This window comes from Gopherus flavomarginatus, chromosome 4 (genome assembly GCF_025201925.1).
Source record: "Gopherus flavomarginatus isolate rGopFla2 chromosome 4, rGopFla2.mat.asm, whole genome shotgun sequence".
NCBI lineage: Eukaryota > Metazoa > Chordata > Testudines > Testudinidae > Gopherus > Gopherus flavomarginatus.
Window position 1 is genome coordinate 31885483 of NC_066620.1, and position 25563 is coordinate 31911045.

General features: G+C 40.7%; 1 protein-coding gene across 20 annotated transcripts in view; it reads right to left on the reverse strand.

Moving 5' to 3' along the window:
* NRXN1 (neurexin 1) overlaps positions 1-25563 on the reverse strand; it is a 1267446-nt gene that overhangs the window by 79044 nt on the left and 1162839 nt on the right. The window contains exon 1 of one of the 20 annotated variants that reach the window (XM_050951746.1): positions 10642-10698. The exons of the other annotated variants lie outside the window; for them this stretch is intronic. Within the exon in view, the coding sequence (XP_050807703.1) occupies positions 10642-10674 (33 nt within the window). The 5' untranslated portion in view covers positions 10675-10698. Of the gene's footprint in view, positions 1-10641; positions 10699-25563 lie in introns of those variants that run through there. 20 annotated transcript variants of the gene reach the window in all.

Genomic DNA, 25563 nt, shown 5'->3' on the forward strand with positions numbered 1-25563 from the left:
GGGCCATTCCTATCGTTCCAATAGTGAAGAAAGATGGCTCTCTCTGGATTTGTGGTGATTTTAAAGTCACTGTCAACCCAGTGTTGTGTGCAGAGCAATACCCGCTTCCCCGCATCGATGACCTCTTTGCAGGTCTGGCTGGGGGACAAAAGTTCAGTAAGATTGATCTGAGTCAAGCATATTTACAGATGCACGTCGGTGAAAAGTCCCAAGAGCTGTTGACTATTGTGACTCATAAGGGGCTTTATCGATATTGTTGCCTACCCTTCGGAATAACGTCTGCTCCCGCCCTGTTCCAGAGGGCTATGGACCAGATCTTGTGTGGCTTGTCAGGAGTCCAGTGCTATCTGGATGATATCCTGGTCACTGGAAGGAATGAAGAGGATCACTTAAAGAATTTAGAGGCTAACCTACAAAGACTGGAAGAGTATGGCCTACGAGTTCGCAAAGACAAGTGTGAATTCTTCAAGCCCTCTGTTGAATATTTTGGACACATCATTGATTCTGCAGGTCTTCATAAGGCTCCTGCAAAAGTTAAAGCTATTGTGGAGGCTCCCCCACCTCGAAATGTAAGCCAGCTGCGCTCGTTTCTAGGACTACTGAACTATTATGGAAAGTTCATCTCACAGTTAGCCACACTACTAAAACCACTTCATGAGCTCCTTGGGCAGAACAAGACCTGGAAGTGGACTGAAGCCTGTGATGTTGCATTAAACAAAGCTAAGGATGCACTGCTAAATTCTGAAGTTCTAAAGCACTTTGATCCATCCTTACCCCTACAATTGGCCTGCGATGCCTCCCCTTATGGAGTGGGAGCAGTTGTGTCACATATTATGCCTTCAGGAGAAGAGAGACCTATTGCTTTTACTTCATGCACTTTAAGCAAAGCAGAAACTAACTACGCCCAAATCAAACGTAAGGCATTAGGAATTGTTTTTGGAATTCGGAAGTTTCATCAGTACCTGTTTGGGCAGTAGTTTACTCTTCTCACAGACCATCGACCTCTGATGTCAATTTTTGGACCCTACACAGGCATTCCCCCATTAGCTGCTAATCGTATGCAATGTTGGGCATTGTTACTTTCAGCACACACATATGAAATCAAATATCGGAAATCCACTCTGCACAGCAATGCAGATGGCCTCTCAAGGTTGTCTTTGCCGGTCAAACATCAAGATAGTGCCCAAAAGGAAATCTTCTACTTTGAACAGGTAGAGAATACACCCATTACTGCTATTCAGATAAAGAAGGCAACTCGCGTTGACCCAGTATTGTCCCAAGTTATGGACCTGGTGATGCACGGAAAATCTCGACAAACCTCTCTGGTCTCACCCGACCTTGTTACCTACATGTCCAGGAGGTCGGAGTTATCGGTCTAATCTGGTTGTTTGCTGTGGGGGAGACGTGTCATTATTCCACCACCACTGAGATCACAGATGTTAGAACAGCTCCATTCCGGTCACTGTGGAATAGTGCGCATGAAGGAAATTGCACAAAGCTATTTTTGGTGGCCTAGATTGGACAGTGCTATTGAAGAGAAGGCAAAAGCTTGTATGTCATGTCAGGGTGTGAGGAATGCACCCCAGTGGGCACCTCTACACCCATGGGACTGGCCTGAAAACCCGTGACAACATATTCACATTGACTTCGCTGGCCCCCTTGAAGGAAGCGTGTTCTTGGTGGCAGTAGATGCCCATTCAAAATGGCCAGAAGTCTCTATAATGCAGTCCACTACTGCAGAGAGTACTATCCAAAAACTACGGGGACTCTTTAGCCATTTCAGTCTGCCAGAACAACTTGTGAGCGACAATGGACCGCAGTTCATCTCTCAGGAGTTTCAAAATTTTATGAACGCAAATAGGATACACCACATCACGTCAGCACCATATTATCCATCCATCAATGGATTAGCTGAAAGATTTGTGCAGACAATGAAACACGCTTTGAAATCAGCACGGGGACAACACTCCATTCAAAAGCGTCTGGATACCTTCTTACTTTCCTACAGAAACACACCTCATGCTATGACCCAGGCATCCCCGGCCTTTCTAATGATGGGACGACAGCTGCGCACTTGCTTTGATCTGATGAAACCTTCTGAAACCCGACAAATTGTGCAGCATCAGCAGCAATATCAAGTCATCAGACGGGCACCCAGAGCAAAAGACTGAACCTTTAGCCCGGGAAAGCCAGTTTTGGCTCGGAATTATACTTCCGGAGCTAAATGGGTCCCTGCCACGATGATCACTCAAACAGGACCTGTTTCCTACACAGTCCAGACTGCAGAGAATCTTACCTGGCGGCGACATGTAGATCAGCTGTTGCCAGGTCATGCCAGTCCTCAGGACACATCTGCAGTTGAGTGGTCTGACTTCACCTCTTCTGGTGAGACACCGAATCACCTGTTCCTGACTGTTCTCCTCCATTACTGCCAGTGGCTGACATACCCCTTTGCCCAGCACAAGCTGATACCACCTCCTCACCTGTTTGTGCTGCGGATCCTGAGTCCATGGTACTTTTGGGTGCAACAACACCAGAAGTTCACCGTAATCCATCTAGACACAGAAGGCCTCCTCATTGGCTGGATCTTTAGCTAGGGTGAACCCACGGTTATGGGGCAAAATAATCCCCAGGGTTTAGCCAGGAATGGAGGCAGTCTACCCTCCTTCTCTAGTCTAGTGTGTGTTTTATTTAGGGGAGGTGTTCTTATTGGGGGGGAGGGATATGATGTGTATTTGGTTGTCACAGTTTTTGTTCCTATGGCAACTGAGTTAGATTATTGGGGATAGCCCAGCCAGCTTCGGTCGGTTAGGCGAGCTCTGTGTCTGTAAAGAAATGATAGTTTTGTTAGCTGTCTGCCCTCAAGTGATTTCTTCCTAAACCGGCTGCCCCCAAGGATATAACAATCCTAGCATCTCAAAACCTGGGCAGCTCAGGAACTGAAATCAGGTCCAGTATGTTACACTGTCACTAGAAAGCCAGGATGGCTCACCTGTTTTATATTTAATTTTACTGTCTTGGGTTACCACTCATGTATCTGTAACTCTTAGGATCATGTTCAGAGGAAAACAAGAGGAACATATTTATGGAATAGTACAGTAGTTTATTACCTAAAGGATAATGATTTTGCAAGGACCAAAGGATTGTTTCTGCCTTTTCTTTCTTCCAAGCAGCACCTGAATACCCCCAAGCATCGATTACTTACACAGTGTATGTGTGCTCCTACAAAGAACTGTATAAGAGGGGACTGATAACACATCTGACTTAATGACCAACTACTGTGGGGAAAGCTCAAATCCACTAAAAAAAACCCAACCAAATGACTGTACTGGTTGTGGGCATACAGTTCTATATACAAAATCCTTTCAGACGAAGCTTGGCATGAATAGCACCTGGGCAAGTAAAGTAGCAGCATGACTAGACCACTCTTAACCTGGATTATGCTCACTGTTCTTGCTCCTGGTGTGAAGAATTTAATTATTGAGATGTGACCACTGATATCAAGAACAATTTTGCCTGATTATGCAGTTTGTTGCCCTTTGATAAAGAGCTACTAAATATTGCACCTCTCTAAGCATGGGTGGCCTGATTCTTGGTGGGAAGCCTGGTAGGCACAGCGTGTATTGGCTATGATTTTCTTGGTTCCCCTTTACAATGAAGCATCTGATTTCAGACATGAAAATGCATGTGCTGAAATTTTAATAAAGGACTAAATGGAATGCAAGGTAATTGTGAATATTGTCATTAATTCAAGCAAAGCTAAGTATGGGTCAGTTAAACTGTGACACAACAATCAGGTGAAATATTATTCTGGCTACCAAAATGCCCTTATAATGTGATAAAACAAATGTTGTTCAAAAAGCATTATCACGCCTTACATGGATTCTGTGTGGTGAACAGGCACCCAAAATGATGCAGTTTCAGGTGACTGCTAACATGTCAATGACGGAGCAAAGAATTTGAAGTTTCCAGTGGATGGATGTCAATAATGTGTAGTTCCCGGGTATTGGGTAAAAATGTGAGTAACAGTATAGTTGCATTTTTTGGCTCATTGAACTGCAGTAAAAAAGGACAGGATATGTCCTAGATTCCCAAGCATTAGTTGGCATGGATATTGTTGAGAAAGAAGGCATAGTAAAAGATTAGACACTAGTCAGTCAGAAAAACCAAGACAAGATATGTTTGTCAACTTCTTGGTGGCCTACAATACACTTCATTTGGACACAAAAATGGCTAAGGGAACATCTTTCTATTAGGACATTCTATATTATAACAGTGACATAAATATGATCTCTGCTGTTAATGTCTATTGTAGTCTTACAAACAGTTTAATTAGTTTATAAATGTATCAAGGAAAAATATTTATTTTCATTGGTATTATTATTAATTGTATGTAGATGGTAGTGCCTAGAAGTCCCATTCACGATCGAGGCTTCATTGTGCTTGCTACTGTACAAATATATAAGAAAACATAGTACCTATCCCAAAGACCTATTGTATGGAATTTTCACCAAAACTGTGTAAAAGGGAAGCTATGACCAGGAATTATAACTATCCAGACATTTTCTCATAGTTGTGGCTTTCTTCGTATGTAGGAAACCATAGGGTGAATTTTTTTGGTTCGATAATTTGAAAGGTTCCATATGTAATTAACAATCAGTTAACTGATCCTTAATCAGTTAATTTAAGGTCCTTACTTAAAAACAAAGTGATTTGAATTTAATTTTATTGCTTTGTGGTATATTTTTAGCTCAATTACCCAGCTTATTTCAGTTGCCTTAGTTCAGTATCTGAAGCAGAAAAGCTGTCTTTAATCTCTGATACCCTTTGGACACTTCACTATAAAAAGAACAGTGTGAGGTCTGCTACAGAAGTCAGTCAGTTTAAGCACATTTCAAGAAAGGAGCAAGGATCATCTATCAGCTACTAAAGCTCATCATGCTGCAGCTTATGTGTATTGCAAAAAAGGATCCAGTTATCTTCAAGAACAGTAACCTTTTTATTGGTTCAAATGACTGATATATATTTCACTTTGAGAAAGTATTGCAAAGAAGTTTGCCCAGAATCAGGATTAGTCCATGCAGGTAGAATCATAGGACTGGAAGAGACCTCGAGAGGTCATCTAGTCTAGTCCCCTTCATTCACGGCAGAATTATTTAGACCATCTTTGACAGGTGTTTGTCTAACCTGCTCTTAAAAATCTCCAGTGATGGAGTGATGGGTTCCTTTGGGACTAGGCTGGCCACCTCAGTTCCCTGATTCAGGTTTCCAGAGTATGAAGATTAGACAAATTGATGTACTCTATATCTATCTATATACATACATACACACCTTCCTACTGTATTTTCCACTCCATGCATCTGATGAAGTGGGTTTTAGCCCACGAAAGCTTATGTCCAAATAAATTTGTTAGTCTCTAAGGTCTCACAAGTACTCCTCGTTGTTTATACTATTCATGTTATTCCCTAGGTATACTTTCACAGGAAGAATGGGGAAGGCAGTATTGACATTACCTAGTAGCAAAGACAAAGCTGTAAAAATTTTAAGAGTGATAACTGTCAATGTCGTTTAAGGTGCAATTGGAGTGTATATTTTTATACATTTCCACATAAATATTCTGCAGCTGCAATTTAGTAATTCTGATGGTGACATGCAAGCCCAAAACTTAAATCCATCTCATTCTCCCTTAGTCATGTTGGCCCTATAATGAGTACTGAAGTAAAAATTAGCCAAATTGTATGGTTGTCAATAAAGTAAAATGGAATGACTCGAAATTAGTGCAGGGAACAGGTCTGTAGCATATGAAGGAAATGTTTCTACAGAGTCCCTTTTCTGAGCATAGCATGAGGCCATAATCCAACACCCAATGAAGTCAATAGGACTCACCCCACTGAGATCATGGGTATTGGACTGGCCCTCTAAGTGCAATTTTATTTAGCTGAGAGATGATGATCTGAAGTCTACGTGAGTTGAGGGTGCTCAGTATCTCTTATGATCACTTATTACACTTATTATGACACAGCGTGATGACAGGATATGATGTTGGATAAGGGGTATATTCTACAGATTTAGATGTGAATCTATAGCTATACCTATTTACAAATCACAGAGAAAAAATAAAGCCAAAATCAGATGATGGCCGCAACAGAGGAGTGGGCTATTATATCAGTCTGAAAATGTGTGAAACAGGTGAGAAAAGGAAAAAGAAGAAGATGAGAGTAGCAACAACAGCAGAAACCAGAGAAACAAAAATATTGTTGGAACATGCAATATAGTATGAAGTATAAAGCCATTTTTCGTGTGAGTCTAGGAAGCTGCTATAGGTAGGTCAGTCAGTAGCTTGGGAAATTTTATTTTTAAGGCAGTCTCTGGTGACTACAATAGGTGCAAATACGATTATTAAGTTGTACCATCAAATACACATTGAACAGAACTGGTCAAAATTTTTCAAGTTGTTGAAATTTCAGCCAAAATATTCAAAAAAAAAGGCTGACATTTTTTGAATGAGCTCTCAAATTTAAGCTTGCACAGGTTCCCTGGACAAAATTTGGTCTGAAGCTCTCTTTATCTGTTTATTTTGATCATTTCTCTATGCAGACTACACAAAGAGATGAAATCCTGGCCTGACTGAACTCAATGACAAAACTCCCATTGACTTTGATGGGGCCAGGATTTCACCCAATGTATGTAAGGCATATGAAAATTAAAGGAAACTAAATTGGGAAGTATTGCAAATACCAGTGAAGACTAAAAAAAACAGTACTAAGGGACACAGAAAACAGAAATACTATATGGGCAGAACATTACTAAATATGATTCAACATGGAAAAATGCAAATTAATAGATATGGGGAATAGGGGAAAATAATCTGAAAGAGGAAAAGAAAACCTGAAAAAACAGCAGTGACAAAAATTCCTAGCAGTGGTCAAGTACAGCAAATTGGATACAAACCTGCAGTGCAATACAATAACACAAAAAGATGCATATGCAGTTTTGGGCTGCAAATGTAAGCTTTGGGTAACAGTGAAAAGCACCTAAGTCACTTGAGGCAGATTTTAAAGGGTTTTTTAGGCACCTAGAGTTTTAGATAGGCACCTAGTGAGATTTTTGAAAGTGCTTGGGTACCTAACTCCCATTGGGCATGAAGGGATTTCTGAAAATCTCATTAGGTGCCTATCCTTAAGCATCTAAATGTCTTCAATGATCTGGCCATTAGAGCCTAAATCTCCTTGATTTCCAGTCCTTTTACTTTCAATGCAACTTCAGCTCCTAAGTTACTTAGGAGCCTTAGAAAGCTTTTTGTCCTTTATGCAGAATTCTGTAAGGATGGCATAGTAAAGTTCTAGACTGCTGCATAATACCAGAAAGATTTCAAGGAATTCATTTATGGGTAAATAGACTGATCAGAAAGAAATAATAGGTCAGATTTATCTCCGTTGTAACTTCACTGATATCAACAAAGTTAGACTAGAGATTAATTTGGCTGCTTATATATTTCTTGGTTAAATGAAAATTTCAGTATATAAAGACACCAAGAAAGCAGAGCAATCAGTATAACTAGAAGCAGTGGGATGAAACTGAGGAACAGAAGAGATGAGCTGAATATCAAGAAATGTTCATAACATTGAGCTGTATCAGACTAAGGAGTACTCTTCGTGGAAGTGGTGGAAGGGCCATAAGCTGCTGTACAAGTAAATGATTTGCACTCAATAACAGATTGTAGGGAGCAATCCTGCTTGCTGATGGACAAGATCTCTTAATGGATATTTTCCCATTCTAATTCCCTATAGGCTAAATTACACCGGTGCACCACCATCATGATTTTATTTTATTAAAAACAATTACCAGATACAACAGCTAATTCAGAAGTATATATTGTATACGTTGAGCATCATCATTTTATTCCAGTTTTCTTTTGTTCTTTGGTTCTGTAGACAGGGACACTTACTGTTCAAAACAGGAAGCAGCTATGCCCACTCTGGGCTTCCCCACAACAAAGTGGTGCTGACAACAGTTACTTTTTCAGGTTACCTCAAATGCACATCCCCCCACCCTCACAAGAAAGAATATCTTCCCTCACTGTGCCTAGGATTTCTTGCTTAACCAGTATTACACAAAGTCCTGAAGCACAGTCAAGTTTTTAACTGTTCTCAGGTTCTATTCTGAATTTCTTGATTCTTGACTTAAAAGTACGATTACCACTTAATTAAGCTGCCCAGGTGAATACTAACTCTGGTTGATTAAAGGACTATTTTAAATGTACAGATATTTTAATGATTAGAAAGCAGGGGCAATATTAATTTGATTTTTCACTATTTATTGCTACACATTTTTAAGAAAAGCTCTTAATACAGGTAAATTGCTACACTTCATGATGTAATCCACATCAAGATACCCATGCTTATTTGCTTTTCAGGAACATCGGAGGAAAAATTGCCTAAAATAGTTTATAATCATTGTTTTCTTGAAGGTCAGAAAGATCATTCCAATACTGAACTCAAGAGTACAGATGTTGGTCTTTGAGATTGCCATAATTCTAGCACTTCTTTACTAAGCATATGGAAGCATAACCTAAATTCACTTTATATAAGTTATCTGGATGCATCTCTCCACAGTCTAGCAACAATTTAGGCAGATTTAATACACAGTTCCTCAGGCTGCCCTGCCAATTACTTCTGTGCTGACCTGGAAGGATCATTAATATTAGGGAGTTGAGAGGCAATTCAATTTCCATGCTGGCTCAACCCTAAGCCTCTAAGTAAAGGCTGTCAGCTGTGTCAAATTATGTATGATGCCAAGGTGATGTGGAAGACTGTCTATTAGAGAGTAGAGCTGGGAATGGCAAACTCATTTCACTAAATTTTCAGGCTGAACTTGTACTACCATCTAAAATGTCAAATGGCCAGAGTTATTGGAACTGAGATAATATAACATAACAAAAAATATTCAGATAAGAGAGTGGTGGTGAGGGGGAAGGAAACAAGATTAGCATTAGAGATGATTAGTATCATGAGAATCACAATATACATTAATATTTTAGTAAATGTAAGCATGTATGTTTAAAAAATGAAGTGAAAACATCTTTGTAAAAAAAACTCCTGTTAATGAAACTCTGTCACTCCATGCATGGAATTTATACAATATACCAGGTACATTACAATGACCAAGGTTTGAGATTCAGTCCCATAACTCCTAATGATAGGAGCACTATCTGTCAAGATTAAGATAACTTAGATCCAATTTTATACATAACCTTTTTACAAACATGTCATAAAAATACAAAACTGGGCTCAACATACCAGTTAATGTACATCAAAGTACATTCCTACAATGCTCTTTCTAAATATATTCTCCTCTGAAACAAAACAAGTGATCAAGAAAGCTATTCCTCCTTTAACTTCTGTCTCATAACAAGTGTAAGATGTGAAAATATACTTTTTCTAGTATAGCAGTTGCTACCTTATCCCCCTTCTAGTATAGAGATTCCTGCCTCATCCCCTTTAAAGACCCTAATCCCCTTTTATCCACTCTACTCCATCACCTATGGTCTGTACTCACTACCAGCATATAGTTGTCCCACCTGGTAACAGTCCTGCTTTTCCTAGCTTTAATTCCCATGGTGCATGTAGGCTCTATAATACCAAGGCATTTTCATTATTGTTGTGGAGTCTAACCACTGGGAAGAGATCACATTGCTCCCAAAGGAGCTCAGTGTTCACACACACACACAAACACACACTTTACTACTTGTTTTCAAGTATTATGGCAAGCTTTATAATCAATGCTATTTTAAATGGATGCTTTGGAGGTTTATTAATAACAGCTTGCTTTTGATGTTAGAAATGAGCAAATAAATAATCTTCTAAAAAACCCACACAAACGCTTTCATTATCACTGGCATGCAGATATTCCCCTCCTAAATAATTAAAATTAATTAGTTAAAAGAAATATGATGTTATTTTTGCATTACATATTATGAAATATTTGTTCATCAGATTTAGTCATTCATTTGTATGCATTCTATGTTAACAAAACATGCATATAACTCACAGAAATTCCAGTTCTGCAAATGCTCAGTAAAAAACAAAAACAACCCGCCCTGCCCCCCTCCCCCCAAAACCTATGCATGCACACACAAACACACATTATGTGCCAAAATAAAAAGCATGCATGGTCAGGGTTTAAGCACTTTAGACAAAATAATTACTAGGTTATTAATAAAGCAGCCTGGCAACTATTTTAAGCAGTTTTTATTCATGCTTTTACTGGAGACTTCTGAATTTCCCCTCCAACCCCCTTTACTTTTTTGCAGCAACATGCTAAAAAAAAATCTCTGTCTTAGAAAAGCAGCAGATAAAAAGGAAGCACACATGCTCAAGTTTTAAAGCGTTATTTTCTTGTAAAAAGATATTAAAATTTAAAAGCCTTTCTATATTTAACAGATATTGTGCAGAAATTCAATCTCAATATTAATGACATGCAATCTCCAAGAAGACATACTCAATTTTTTTTTAAAAAGTCATTTTTAGTAATCGGTGCAAATGCTTTTTTTTATTTTGCTGTTAGACTAATGGTATCTTAAACCCTGCATGCTGCAGTGCTTAGCCTGTGCTCTGCATCAGCTGTGATAGAAGAAGCTACCTGAGAGGTTTCACAGTGCCATTTCATATCCATGTCTGCCTGGCTACCCTGCGTGCTTATAGCTTTTTTCTTAATTCTTAATGAAAATCCTAGGAAATTTAGTCCATCCTCTGAAATCAATACTGATGACAGGAGAGCTCCCTGACTCAGTGGGAGATCAAGATGATAAATTGCCTGCGCATCAGCCTGGCCTATCAGTGCCCTGCACACAGATGGGCGAGAAAAGACAGAGAAGGCTCCATCCGTCACGTGTCACAGGAAAGCCAATGGCTGACACACTGCTGCAGGAAGAGATGCTGCAGTTTGTTCTGCAGATGAGAAGTACTGTGTATCACCATCAAGTGCCAGTATAGCTAAGTTCTGGCAGAATAGCCTGCCTATTCCCTAGCTCTTGATTGTAGACGCCAAAGGAAGGTGCAGTTTTAATTTCATATATGCATCACATGATTCCATTTATAAGGAATACTGCCTGCACAGCTTTACACTCTAACCTAAAGTGATTAAAGCAGGAGGAGAGGAAGAGGGATTTAATGAATTCTAATACCCTGATCCTTTTAAAATATTGGGATGTATTTCTCTTCAGCTGATTACTGTGTTTTAGCTTGCTATTAAATTAGCAACCTTAAACTGTGCAATTAGCATTCTCTTTACAATCACCTCAAAGCACCATAACTGTAATTATAATTTTACTCCCAAGCTAATGAATGACCATTTTTTCTGTCATGTTTATAATGAGTATTTGATGTGATTGTTCTGTAAAGACAATTATGTCCCAAAAGTAGAAAAACAACAAAATATAGAAGATCTATCTTCCTTTTTAAAGCCCCCAAAATATAGAGTGACTGAAGAATTATTCTGTATCTGCCATAAACTTATTTACCATAACACTGTCCTTACTATGAAAGTTACAATAATTCTTTCATAAGGAGAGAATGAACATCTGGGTTACCATATGGAAACCTTTTCTAAAGTGCAGCTGCTATCATTGATCATACTGCAACAAGAGATCTATTGCACAGTTTTTCAAGGGAAGTGAAATGGTTATGTCAGCTTTGACAAAGAAGGTTACCTGTAAAAAATACTGTAGTGTTTTGTAACCAAGACATACACAACTGAACAAATAAACCAACCAAACTACATTTTACTGGAATGGATACTGAAATGATACACTTTTAAAGTAATATAGTTCTGCTTTATTAGTCCTCTATTCGATACAACTTTGTGCTATGCAGATTTTCACTTGGATACAATAACTCATGACAGCTCCAGGGGTTAATGTTATCAAGTGCCTATCGCCTTCTCCTTTAGGGCTTTTGCAGAATCACTTAAAATTATTTAGAATAATGAATATCTACAGTAAGATGACAAGTGAGCTTTGGAACTTGAAAGATGAAATTAACTTAGCAATTACTTTAACAAAAGCCCAGAGAATGTAAGCTACTTTGAACATTTTGTACTTCTCTGTTTTATGCTGGGTTACAATGTTGCACATTTCATTAGTTATTTAGCAGTCCTTTTCCTTTGATTTTTGGTGTTGCTGCTAGTTTTCAGAACAGTACGATTCAATGCAGCCTCTTGTATAAACATAACTGTCTCAAATAAAAATGGACCTGATCCTTCCAATGACTTCATTGGAAGTTGTAGGTCATCAGAACTATGTTGGAGTCAGGTCCATGGATTCCTCAAAGAACACTATTTTAAATATGTTTTTAAATCAATATTCTCTTGTGTTGGATAGGAAATGCAATCCTTTATTAAGATATGCACAGAAATATACATATAGACACATACACATGCACATAAATGGCTGCCAAAAAGAACATAAAGTCCAGTAAAATAAAAGTCATGTTTTTTCTGTATGACCCCTGTACACCAATAAAAGGAGTGAACTGATGAATTAAGACTAATTATAAGAAACTCCAGGACCTTTTCTATGACATGTGTTTAGGACCACGTACTATGCACTATACAATTCAGTAGGTGCCATATATGCTCAAATATTGGCAGAATTTAGCCTTTATGTTTTAGACTACTAAATATTTTAATTGCAAGCTTGTATAACATAGTATTCTACAGCCTGTGAACTGTAAAATAACTGTTAACAACAGGGCTAGGTAGCAAAGAGGATAAATGCATTACCCTTATTGGACATTACTGCTGTTTGAATAAATTCACATCGCTTGTGATCTAGCCAATATTTCTGCTTGAACAAAGGTCTTTTGTGATAAAGAAAATGCTGTGTGGCTTGCTGGCAAGTGTAGTTATTATTTACTTATTAAGTGCTAGTATATGCTCTGAGTTTCCCAGCCCTGCACCGTGGCATAATTAGAATAAGCTGTGAGATGGAGCCTTACAGTAGGCTTTAGGGGAGAGTGATAGAAATGGGGAGCAAGTGGGGTTAGAAAGCATGAGACCCTCTTGTCACCCGCATCTATTTTTCTGGTTTTGTTTTCTTCTAGCTCAATTGGGTATGGATCTCACCTAAAATTTGACAGCTGTTGGGAGAAATGGTCAGAATTGCAAACTTTGCAGCATCTCCTCTCACTGCAAATTTTGTACTTCCTACAAGGATTGGGAAGACCCTAGCATTTGTCTGCATGCGATTCTTCTGCACAAAGGTGAAAGCAGGATTGGGGGTGGGGGAGAGGGACAGTGCATGCACAGCTAAACAGCAAATCCTGTTTGTTAATCTGCAGGATCATAGCAGGCGTCAAGAATCTGCTGCTATGGAGCTATTCCCCCAGCATCTTTGCTAAGGAGACAAAAGGGTAAATGTAGTCTCATGGCTTCAGATCTGTTCTGCATCCTTGGAGAAGGAGTCCTTCCTTGAAGATGCCCAGCTCATGAACTATATTTGGGTTGGGTTGTGGGAAGATTTGCGCGAAAACAACAACTCTTTGGCTTTTTCTTTAATAAAAAGTCCCAAAACAGTTCTCATTATGAAAATCATGTGACGTTAGACTATTAAATGAAAGAACATACATTTTAAATGGGCCAAGTTTGGACCTTCTTATATGCTCTTTACTAAGCTTCTACACATTTCATTATTTGGCTTCCCAAACAATAATGTCAAACTTATCTATGGTATTCTGCTTGAAACATGATGTTCTGTAGCATGATTTTATGCTATCTCCATAAATAAAAAATGGTTCCTCATGTTGCCACTCTAACTAATTGGTGGATGAATGAGGTAGTTTGAACAACAGTATGTAAGAAGGATGGCAGATCCTGACTCTCAAGCTTGTCTAGATTCCTTTACAGAGCAGGCATGCTAAAAGCTAAAGCAGGGATTGGCAACCTTTCAGAAGAAGTGTGCTGAATCTTCATTTATTCACTCTAATTTAAGGTTTCGCGTGCCAGTAATACGTTTTAACATTTTTAGAAGGTCTCTTTCTATAAGTCTATAATATATAACTAAACTACTGTTGTTTGTACAGTAAATAAGGCTTTTAAAATGTTTAAGAAGTTCATTTAAAATTAAATTAAAATGCAGAGCCCCCCAGACCGGTGGCCAGGACCCAGGCAGTGTGAGTGCCACTGAAAATCAGCTTGTGTGCCACCTTCGGCACCCGTGCCATAGGTTGCCTACCCCTGAGCTAAAGTCTTCCTATAATGCCAATGGAAATCCAGCACAAGTATAAGGGCATTCTTATTAACTGCCTCATTTGGTCAAAAGGATGCAACATAGACTCTGACTGTCCAGTTTGAAATCTGTCCTGTTAACAATAGAAACAGGTTTATAACACAGAACTTGCTCAGACTATCCTTCACATTTATCAATGTTTGACCTTTAAACCTTCAGTGATGCATGATAATGAACACCAACTCTCTTCTTCTACCCAAACTCAAGAACTCTCCTGTTAATCAGAAACAAGGGGTTCTCCCTCTCATATTTATATAATGTGACAAAGTTCCTCCTCTGCCTTGATGAGTCCTGCGCCTAGTGGCAGATTTGCTCACCTCAGAAATTCATGGCAGCTCTCAGTTTGGCCACTTTCTCTAGTGGCTCAAACATGCCATTCACTCAGCTAACCTCATCACTGGCCAGCATGGGGGAAATGGAGAACAATCCCTACAGTCTCTGCAGACCCACCTAGTGGGTTGAGGGATAGGCCAAGGACCTTCCCCTCTGGTGGGACCCATAGTCCAAGTCACCTCCTCTTGTCTCAAATAGGGAGTTGAGGGGGAACCCGGGCTCACCCTCCACTCCTTCCAGCCCAGGACCCTGTGGATTGCAATTATTTACAGTGTCTCTTGTAACAGCTGTGTGACAGTTACAACTCCCTGGGCTATTTCCCCATGGCCTCCTCCCAACACCTTCTTTATCCTCACCACAGAGCCTTCCTCTTGATGTCTGGTAATGCTTGTACTTTGCAGTCCTCCAGCAGTACACCTACTCACTCTCAAGCTTCTTGTGCCTCTTACTCCCAGCTCCTCACATGCACCCCTCACTGACTGAAGTGAGGTCCTTTTTAAAACCAGGTGCCCTGATTAGCCTGCCTGTCCTAATTGATTCTGGTAGGTTCTTAATTGGTTCCAGGTATCCTAATTAGCCTGCCTTAATTGGTTCCAGCAACTTCCTGATTGTTCTGGAACAGACCATTATCTTACTCAGGGGAAAGGGACCTGCTTAATCGGGGGCTAATATATCTACCTTCTATCACTCTCCTGTAGCCATCTGGCCTGACGCTCTCACAATAGATACATCTATATCTTCACAGATAATGGTGTAATTGTTGTAACATACAGCATTTATAAAAGTGTCTTTTAGCCCAAAGAATCTTGAAGCACTTAAAAAAAGCTATGGCCCCAATTTAGCAAATCAATTAAATGCAGCTTAACTGTAAGTATAACTACTCATGGGCTTACATTTAAGCATGTTCTTAAGTGCTTTGTACACAAAGCACCACTGAAAACACACCGACATATGAAGGTGGTCGAGGATAGTTAACAATACACTTCCTGGCAAGGGGACATTTTGGTCAAGGACATGAAGGCAAACCTCTGCACTTATAAAAAGGGCTAACAGTTTTTTAACACACAGAGAAAAGATAAAATCAGCATTTTGAACACATATCTGAGAGACCCACACAGCAAACTTACATAGCTCAGAAGAAGGAAAGATTGAGCCAAACCTGATCAGATTTGATTCACATATGTATATGTATACAGAGCAGGAGCGGCGCCAGAGTTTTTGGCGCCCTAGGTGCAGGGCCGGCTCACCGGTCCCGCGGCTCCAGTGGACCTGCCGCAGGCATGCCTGCAGATGCTCCACCGGAGCCGCGGGACCAGCGGACCGTCCACAGGGATGCCTGTGGGAGGTCCACCGGAGCAGTCTGCCACCCTTCCAAATCCTGGCGCCCTAGGCGGTCACCTAAATGGAAGCACTGGCCCTGATACAGAGAGATAAATACAGTGGGCATATATATACACATACAGACATAACATGCATAGTTGTTGCCATTTAAACTTTACTATTGCTGAATGCAGGTAATTAGCCTGTGCTAGGTATATGTACTTTATACAGTATTAGAGGCCAAAAAAGGCTCCCCTTCTGCTGATGTCATTTGTGCACACAAAATTTGCACCCACAATTCATCTGCAAATAGGAATCAGAGTTCTTGTATCTCTATGACCTGATCACAGACATAAATGAAACAGTTACACAGATTTTCATGCACAGTCTATATTCACAAATGTTGCAGATGAACACAGAATAAGCAGGGCTGGCTTCAGGCACCAGCGAATGGGGCGGCCAATAGGAAGGGGCGGCACATCTGGGTCTTCGGCGGCAATTTGGCGGCGAGCCCCTCAGTCCCTCTCGGAGTGAAGGACCCACCACTGAATTGCTGCCAAGGAATAAAGTGGCATGGTTGAGCTGCTGCTGAAGTGCTGCTGATTGCAGTTTCCCCCCGCATCCCCCTTCGCCTCTTAGGGTGGCAAAAAAGCCTGAGCCAGCCCTGGGAATAAGTAAGAGAGTTTGATGGTTACCACTGTATGCCTGTATATATTTGTGTGTATGGGTGCACATGTACAGATGGCTAGCTGTCCAGATGGGTGCTTTATAAACAAAAATATATTACTTAAAGCTTGTAAAGTTCTTTGTAAATGTAAAAGGACTGGAGTTTCTAAACATAAACTTCTACGTTTCCCCTAACTAAAATAGAAATGCCATATTCAAGACTTTTAGTGGACCGACTTCTGTTGGTAAGAAAGACAAGCTTTCAAGCTTACACAGAGCTCTTCTTTAGGTCTGGGAAACGTACTCAGTGTCAAAAACAGCTAAATACAAGGTGGAATGGATTGTTTAGCATATGTAGTTAACAGACATTTCTAGGAACCTTTCAAGGTGAAGTGGTTCGTTAACACCCCTCCAGAAGAGGGAGGAGAAGGCAGCTGGGGGTGGGAGGGTTAGTTGGTTAGAGATTGTGGTAATAAGCCACAAATCCAGTGTCTCTGTTCAGCCCATGATTTTCAGCGTCTAGCAAAGTTATGAATTTAAGTTCCCAGGCTTGTCTTTTGAAGGTGTTGTGCACATTTCCATTGAAGACGAAGAATGAGAGATTATACAATCACAGAAGATTAGGGTTGATAGAAGATTAGGAAGAGACCTCAGGAGGTCATCTAGTCCAACCCCCTGCTCAAATCAGGACCAACACCAACTAAATCATCCCAGCCAGGGCTTTGTCAAACTGGGTCTTAAAAACCTCTAGGGATGGAGATTCCACCACCTCCCTAGGTGTCATAAACAGATAGCTAAGGGTTAATGTCTCTTTCACCTGAAGCACCTGACCAGAGGACCAATCAGGAAACCGGATTTTTTCAACCTTGGGTGGAGGGAATTGAGTGTCTAAGTCTTTTGTGAGTCTGCCTGCTTTCTCTGAGCTTTGGAGAAGTACTTTCTACTTTCTAGTCTTCTGTTTCTAAGTGTAAGGACAAAGAGATCAGATATTTGGTATTTGCATGAATATAAGTGCTGGAGTGCTTTGATTTGTATTCTTTTTGAATAAGGCTGTTTATTCAATATTCTTTTAAGCAATTGACCCTGTATTGTATCATCTTAATACAGAGAGACATTTGGATGTATTTTTCTTTCTTTTTATATAAAGCTTTCTTTTAAGACCTGTTGGAGTTTTTCTTTACTTCAGGGAAATTGAGTCTGTACTCACCAGGGAATTGGTGGGAGGAAGAAGTCAAGGGGAGATCTGTGTGTTGGATTGCTAGCCTGATTTTACATTCCCTCTGGGGGAATAGGAAAGTACTTTTTGTTTTCAGGATTGGGAACAGAGAGGGGGAGTCTCTCTGTGTAGTTTCACAGAGCTTGTGTCTGTGTATCTCTCCAGGAGCACCTGGAGGGGGGAAGGGAAAAAGGATTATTTCCCTTTGTTGTGAGACTCAAGGGATTTGGGTCTTGGGGTCCCCAGGGAAGGTTTTTCAGAGGGACCAGAGTGCCCCAAAACACTTAATTTTTTGGGTGGTGGCAGCAGGTACCAGGTCCAGGCTGGTGGCTAAGCTTGGAGGTTTTCATGCTAACCCCCATATTTTGGACGCTAAGGTCCAAATCTGGGACTAAGGTTATAACATGGTGGCAGTGGTGGGATTCGAACCCACGCCTCCAAAGAGACTGGAGATGAAAGAAAAGGAAGAAAGCATCAAACTGGCAGCCTTCCAAAGAGAACAGGCAGCCCAAGAGGCAGCACACAAAAGAAAACTAGAAGAAGAAGAGGTAGCCTACCGAAGGAAACAAGCAGAAGAAGAGTTGGCCCACAGAAGGAAGCAAGAAGAAGAGGAGGCGGCCCACCACCGAGAAATGGAAAAACACCAAAAAGAGAATGAAGAGAAGGAAAAACAGAGAAAACATGAACTGGAGTTGGCAAAAGCTGGGCTGCATGTGCCAGCCAACCCTAACAACCCGGCGCCAAATATTGCTCCACAGCACAGGAAATTTCCCACCTACAAGGCAGGTGATGACACCGAGGCCTTCTTGGAAAATTTTGAAAGAGCCTGTCTTGGGTACAACATCCCCGAAGACCAGTACATGGTAGAATTGAGGTCACAGCTCAGTGGACCTTTAGCAGAGGTGGCAGCTGAAATGCCTAAGCTGCAAATGAATGACTATAAACTTTTTCAAACCAAGGCCAGATACCGAATGGGGATAACCCCAGATCATGCCCGTCGGCGCTTCAGAACCCAAAAGTGGAAACCCGAGGTGTCATTTCCCAAACACGCCTACTACATTGCAAAAAACTATGAGGCCTGGATAACAGGAAACAACATTCAAACCTTGGAAGAACTGAACCTCCTCATACAAATGGAGCAGTTCTTGGATGGTGTTCCTGAAGACATCACACGGTACATACAAGATGGAAACCCCAAAGATATCGCTGAGGCGGGGGAGATTGGAGCCAAATGGATGGAACTGGCAGAAAGCAAGAAAGCTACTGTCAAGGGGAACGATTACCCCAGGGGGCACACAGACCATAAACCCTACAACCGAGGACAGCCAAAGACCCCACATACCACCCAAGTAAGCCACAGATACCCTACCCTTCAACCTCACCAGTCTCCAGTAACTCACCTCGGCCCAGTGACCCATCAGATGGAAGATGCTTTAAGTGTAATGAACTGGGACATATCAAGGCCAAGTGTCCCAAGAACACCATGCGAGTGCAATTCATTACACCACCATCACACCAAAGATCCCCAGGGAAGGTTTTTCAGAGGGACCAGAGTGCCCCAAAACACTCTAATTTTTTGGGTGGTGGCAGCAGGTACCAGGTCCAGGCTGGTGGCTAAGCTTGGAGGTTTTGGTAACCCATTCCAGTGCTTCACCACCCTCCTAGTGAAATAGTGTTTCCTAATATCCAACCTAGATCTCCCCCACTGCAACTTGAAACCATTGCTCCTTGTTGTCATCTGCTGCCACTGAGAACAGCCAAGCTCCATCCTCATTGGAACCCCCCCTTCAGGTAGTTGAAGGCTGCTATCAAATCCCCCCCACTCTTCTCTTCTGCAGTCCAGCCTCTCCTCGTAAGTCATGTGCCCCAGTCCCCTTATCATCTTTGTTACCTCCACTGGACTCTCTCTAATTTGTCCACATCCTTTCTGTAGTGGGGGGCCCAAAACTGAACCAATACTCCAGATGTGGCCTCACCAGTACTGAATAGAGGGGAATAATCACTTCCCTCAAGCTGTCTGCAATGCTCCTACTAATGCAGCCCAATATGCCATTAGCCTTCTTGGCAACAAGGGCACCCTGCTGACTCATATCCAGCTTCTCATGCACTGTAATCCCCAAGTCCTTTTCTGCAGAACTGCTACTTAGCCACTCAGTCCCCAGTCTGTAGCGGTGCCTGGGATTCTTCCACCCCAAATGCAGATATAGAGGCATCACTTTATGAAAAATATTTACCTACAGGTGATATGATGTTTTTGTCTTTTATCATTTTTATGTGTGAGCTCATTTGAGAGCACAGTGATTGTCTCATTTCACCTTCATAGTTATTATTAGGGAGTTTGGTGCACTGGATGAGGTAAACCACATGTTGTGAGAGGCACGTCTAGGATCCATGGATCTTGAAAGGTTTGTTGTGGAGCATGTACCTCCTCAGCTGCTTTTCCCCTCTCCTATGACTGGAGATGTGTCAATGGGCCACTTCACCTTGAATAGTCCCTTGAAATACATGTTAACTACTTATGCTAGACAATCTGTTCCACCTTGTGTTAAAGAGTGACATTCTGTACATTTCCCAGTCGTAAAGAAGTCTGTGTAAGCTTGAAAGCTTGTCTCTCTCACCAACAGAAGTTAGTCCAACAAAAGATACTACCTCACCCACCTTGTTTCTCTAATATCCTGGGATCAACATGGCTACAACAACACTGCATATTCAGGACTCACAACTCCCTGTTCTGGCCAATTGGACCATTTCCTCAGTCAAATGCAATACCCTGAATGAATAACTGTCCTTCTAAGACATAGTTGCCAAATTCAGGGCCAAACCTAACTGTAGAAGTTATCACTACTCTTGGCTTCATAACTACTGGCACACAAATTCACTCCCACCAAGAGAAAACTGGGATGAAGAATTTAATCATACTCTGTGTGAGAGGCACTGGAACTGGATTTGGGATGACATGGAAGTGTTATCTTCATTCTCTCTGGAGACTTTTGCAGGACTCTGCTCAGCTTAACTAACAAACTCTGACAAATAAATGTTGATGGCAACACTTACCGTCATGTCTATCACACTAGTGTACTCTGCACCTGTGACAAAATTACCCTTCTCTGACAGGAAGTCTGTAATCTTACTCTCAAGGCTCTGAACTTTCCCATCACCCTGCCAGCCAAACTGCACCTATTAGGCCTGTACGTATTCCACTATATCCTAGAAAAACAGCCTTGACAGTGATGGAAGCTTTTGAGAGAGCTGCCTTACCACATTGGAAAGGCCAAACAAATGCAGACATGCAAACAAGACTCTCATGGAAAAAATTACCCATTCAGGGTGCCATAATTGGGACCAATTCTACTCCACTAGGGTGCAAGCACATACCTTTTATCCTCTTCTTTGAGATTGTCTCTTCCAGCACCCCACCTCCTTTCTGCAGGTGGTCTGACTTTAAACATAAGGTTTAGAACAGCATTTACTTGTACCTTATAATAAGGTAAAGGTGATGGTTTTCGACAGGGGGAGGTTGGAGGCAATTAGATGATTTTTCCCCACTTTATTTTAAACAGAACATATTAACAAGTTTTAATCAAGAAATATTACACAGATCAAACATAAACACAAAGCTTGCTGGGGAGATTCCAACTGGCCACACATACATTCCACATTACATATAATGCTACCAATCACAAATAGTTAACACTTAACTGGTATTTTACATGTGTTCTTTTTGGACTGGGACTCTGGGTTCTATTCCTGGCTCTGCCATGGGCCTGCTGGGTGACCTTGGGCAAGAAATGTTGCCTGTCTGTCCCTCAGTTTACCCATCTGTAAAACGATACTGACCTCCTTTGTAAAGTGATTTGAGAGCTAAGTATTGTTATTATTAATTATTATTATTATTATTATTATGTCCCAAAATCTCTTCTTCAAGGAATATATAAAACACATTTCCTTCCCAGACATCCATATTTTTTCTTAATCTATGTTTTGTCTTCTTGCTTTTATTTATTCTTCTCTCCTCTTCCATTTATATTCCTTCTCCTTCCTTATTACTATTTCTAATTCATCCTTACATACCTGGTTAACTAACTCACCAAACAGCCATAACAATACACAGGGACAACTGAATGTTACATAGCCATCGTGTTATTTATTTAAAATACATTTATTTTGTCTCATTTGTTACATATATTATATTTCTTATCCTTTCAATATGTTAACATTCCCTGAGAGGAAAAGATGTAAAATACTACTGAAGTGTTAAGTATTTGCGATTGTTAGCATTACGTGTAATGCAGAATGTATGTGTGGCCAATAGGATTCTGCCTAGCAAGCTTTGTAGTTATGTTCGATCTGTGTAATCTCTCTTGATTAAAACTTGTAAATAAATAGAGGGGAAAAAATCACCTGATTATCTCTAAGCGCCCTCTCCACCCTCAAAAATGAGACAAAGCTGTTGAAAACTGAGAGAAGAAAGACGAGATGGGACACTGGGGGATATATATCATATAAATATATTGAAGGGTATATATTAGGGAGGGTGAAGAGCTGTCTAAGCTAAGGAGAATGCTGGCACAAGAACAAATGGGTATAAACTGGCCATGAATAAATTCAGGCTGTAAATTAGAAGAAGATTTCTAACCATCAGAGGGGTAAGGTTCTGGAACAACCTCCCAATAGAAGTTGTGGGGGCAAACAATGGAATTAGTTTTAAGAGAGGGATAGACAAATTTATGAGTGCACATAGGTGCTGCAACTGTGGGTGCTGGGGTTGCTCCCACATCCCTCCCCTCGGGCTTGAAGTAATAACAACTCAAATACATGGTTTCTGCCATCAGCACCCCCATTATAAAAATTATTCCAGAAACACTGTGAATGCAATTATATGTGTAGGGTTGCTTGTGATGGTAGGGGACAAGGCTCAGCAGTCCTGGAGCTCACACATAGTTCATGACTTATGTTCCTAAAAGTGCATGCTTCAGGGTTTCAACTGGCTGCCTACAGGGCTCAGGAAGGGATTCCCCAGCCCCCACCAGTGTATTCTGGGAGAGTTTTTTTAATCTCCTTCCTCTCAAGCATCAGGCATGGCCACTGCTGCAGACGGGACATTGGATGGGTAGGACTAGGGCTCTGAGGTAGCACAAAGCATTCTCTCTCTCTCTTTCTCTCAGTTGCTTGGCTGGCTGGATCTTGCTCACATGTTCAGGATCTAACTGATCATCATACGTGGGATTGGGAAGGAATTTTCCCTGAGTCAGATTGGTAAAGACCTCGGGGCAGAAACATTGCCTTCCTCTGTGGCATGTGGCTGTAAGTCACTTTCCAGGATTATCTGGATATATCTCACTTAATTCTTCCCTGCCATTACCCGGGACCTCAGGCACTGTTGGAACTCGGTCCCTCCTATTCTGTGCCTCTGGCACATAGTAGTCTAGTTTCCTGTGTGCTGTAATGCTTTGGTCTCAAGTCAGTTGCTGGGTTTGGCGGGTGGGTGATGGGTGGTGTTGGTGATATACAGGAAAGTCAGACTAGCTGACCTTGTGGCTCCTTCTGGCCTTTTACACTCTATGACTCTAAAACCTAAATATTATTTAAAGATAAAATTAAAAGTTGTTCTAAACCTAATACTTAAATGTAGGCCATCTGCAGAAGAAATAGGAAGAAATCTTTCTAATAGTTAGATACAATTTGTAAAGAAGCCAGGGAGCTAGGAAGAGACAATCACAAGGAAGAAAAAAAAGATAAATAATCTTTCACTGGAAAAATTAAAGATCATTTGCGACATAAACACAGAGCAGCATTCCAAACGTCTGGAGGTATTATGCCTGTGCCTCATTAATTAAAGATAATCCAGAATTACAATGTTCAATTATTTGCAAAGATTCACTGTATTTTCTATATTTACAAGAAAATGCCAATTGGCACATGCAGAAATTCTTTGACTCCCAAGGTCTATTACATAAAGAACAAGATTTACGGGCTCAGTTCATACTGTGCCAAAGCTGAAACTGGCACAGAACTCAGATAAATGTGGCTTTATGCCATAGTGTACCTCCCCTTTCCTGGGCTGGCTGGGGACTGCTTTGGTCCTGGGCATAGGTTACAGCAATCTGAAGGCTACCTTGCATTTGGCTGGCCATGGCCCCAAAGGGCTGTTGTGACACCCCCCCACACCCTCTTTCTACTCCCTACACCAGTAGATCCTGTGAATCCCCCTGGGGCTCGATCTACTGTTTTCACACTGGCGTAAAGAGGCCACGGGGCAGTGAAGAACTGGGCCCTATCTGCTTTCTTGTAGCAGTAGTTCTCTGTTATTTTAGCCTCTAATTTAATGGGTGTTTAGTCAAAACCACAGTTAGTGCTAATCCTGTAGATTATATTCAAATTAGGGCTGTCAAATGATTAAAAAATTAATCATGATTAATTGCAGTTTTAATCACACTCTTAAACAATAATAGAATACCATTTATTTAAATATTTTAGAAGTTTTCTATATTTTCAAATATACTGATTTCAATTACAACACTGAATACGAAGTGTATAGTGCTCACTTTATATATTTTTTTATTTCAAATATTTGCACTGTAATAAAGATAAACAAGATAAATAGTATTTTTCAGTTCACCTCATGTAAGTACTGTAGTGCAACCTCTTTATCCTGAAAGTGCAACTTACAAATGTAGAATTTCTTCTTTTTCTTACTTGCCCTCTGGAATGGTGGCCAAAGTATGAAGGGGCATATGAATGTGTAGCATATCTGGCACATAAATACCTTGCAAAACCGGTTACAACAGTGCTATGCTAACACCTGGTCTCACTTTCAGACAACATCGTAAATAAGAAGAGGGTAGCATTATCTTCCATAAATGTAAACAAACTTTCTTGTCTTTGCGATTAGCTAAACAAGAAGAAGGACTGAGTGGACTTGCAGACTCTAAAGTTTTATATTGTTTTGTTTTTGAGTGCAGGTATGTAAAAGAAGAAATTCTACATTTGCAAGTTGCACATTCAGAATAAAGAGATTGCACTACAGTACTTATAAGAGGTGAACTGAAAATACTATTTCTTTTGTTTATCTTTATTACAGTGCAAATATTTGTAATAAAAATAATAATATAAAGTGACCTTTGTTCACTTTGTATGCTGTGTTGTAATTGAAATCAACATATTTGAAAATGTAGAAAACATCCAATATATTTAATACATTTTAATTGGTATTCTATTATTGTTGAACAGTGTAATTAAAACTGTGATTAAGCACAATTACTATTTTTAATCGGGTTAATTTGTTCTGAGTTAATTGCATGAGTTGACTGTGGATAGAAAGCTGGCTAGATTGTCAGGCTCAATGGGTAGTGATCAATGGCTCGATGTCTAGCTGGAAGCCAGTATCAAGCGGAAGGCCCCAGGGTTTGGTCCTGGGGCCAGTTTTGTTCAACATCATTAGTTATGTGGATGATGGGATGGGCTGCACCTTCAGCAAGTTTGTGGATGATACTAAGCTGTGGGGGGAGGTAGATATGCTGGAAGGTAGGGACAGGATTCAGAGTGACCAGGACTAATTGGAGGATTGGGCCAAAAGAAATCTGACGAGGTACAACAAGGACAAGTGCAGAGTCCTGCACTTAGGACAGAAGAATCCCATGCACCGCTGCAGACTAGGGACCGAATGGCTAAGAGAGAAGTGATTATTCCCCTCTATTTGGCACTGGTGAGGCCACATCTGGAGTATTGCATTCAGTTTTGGGCC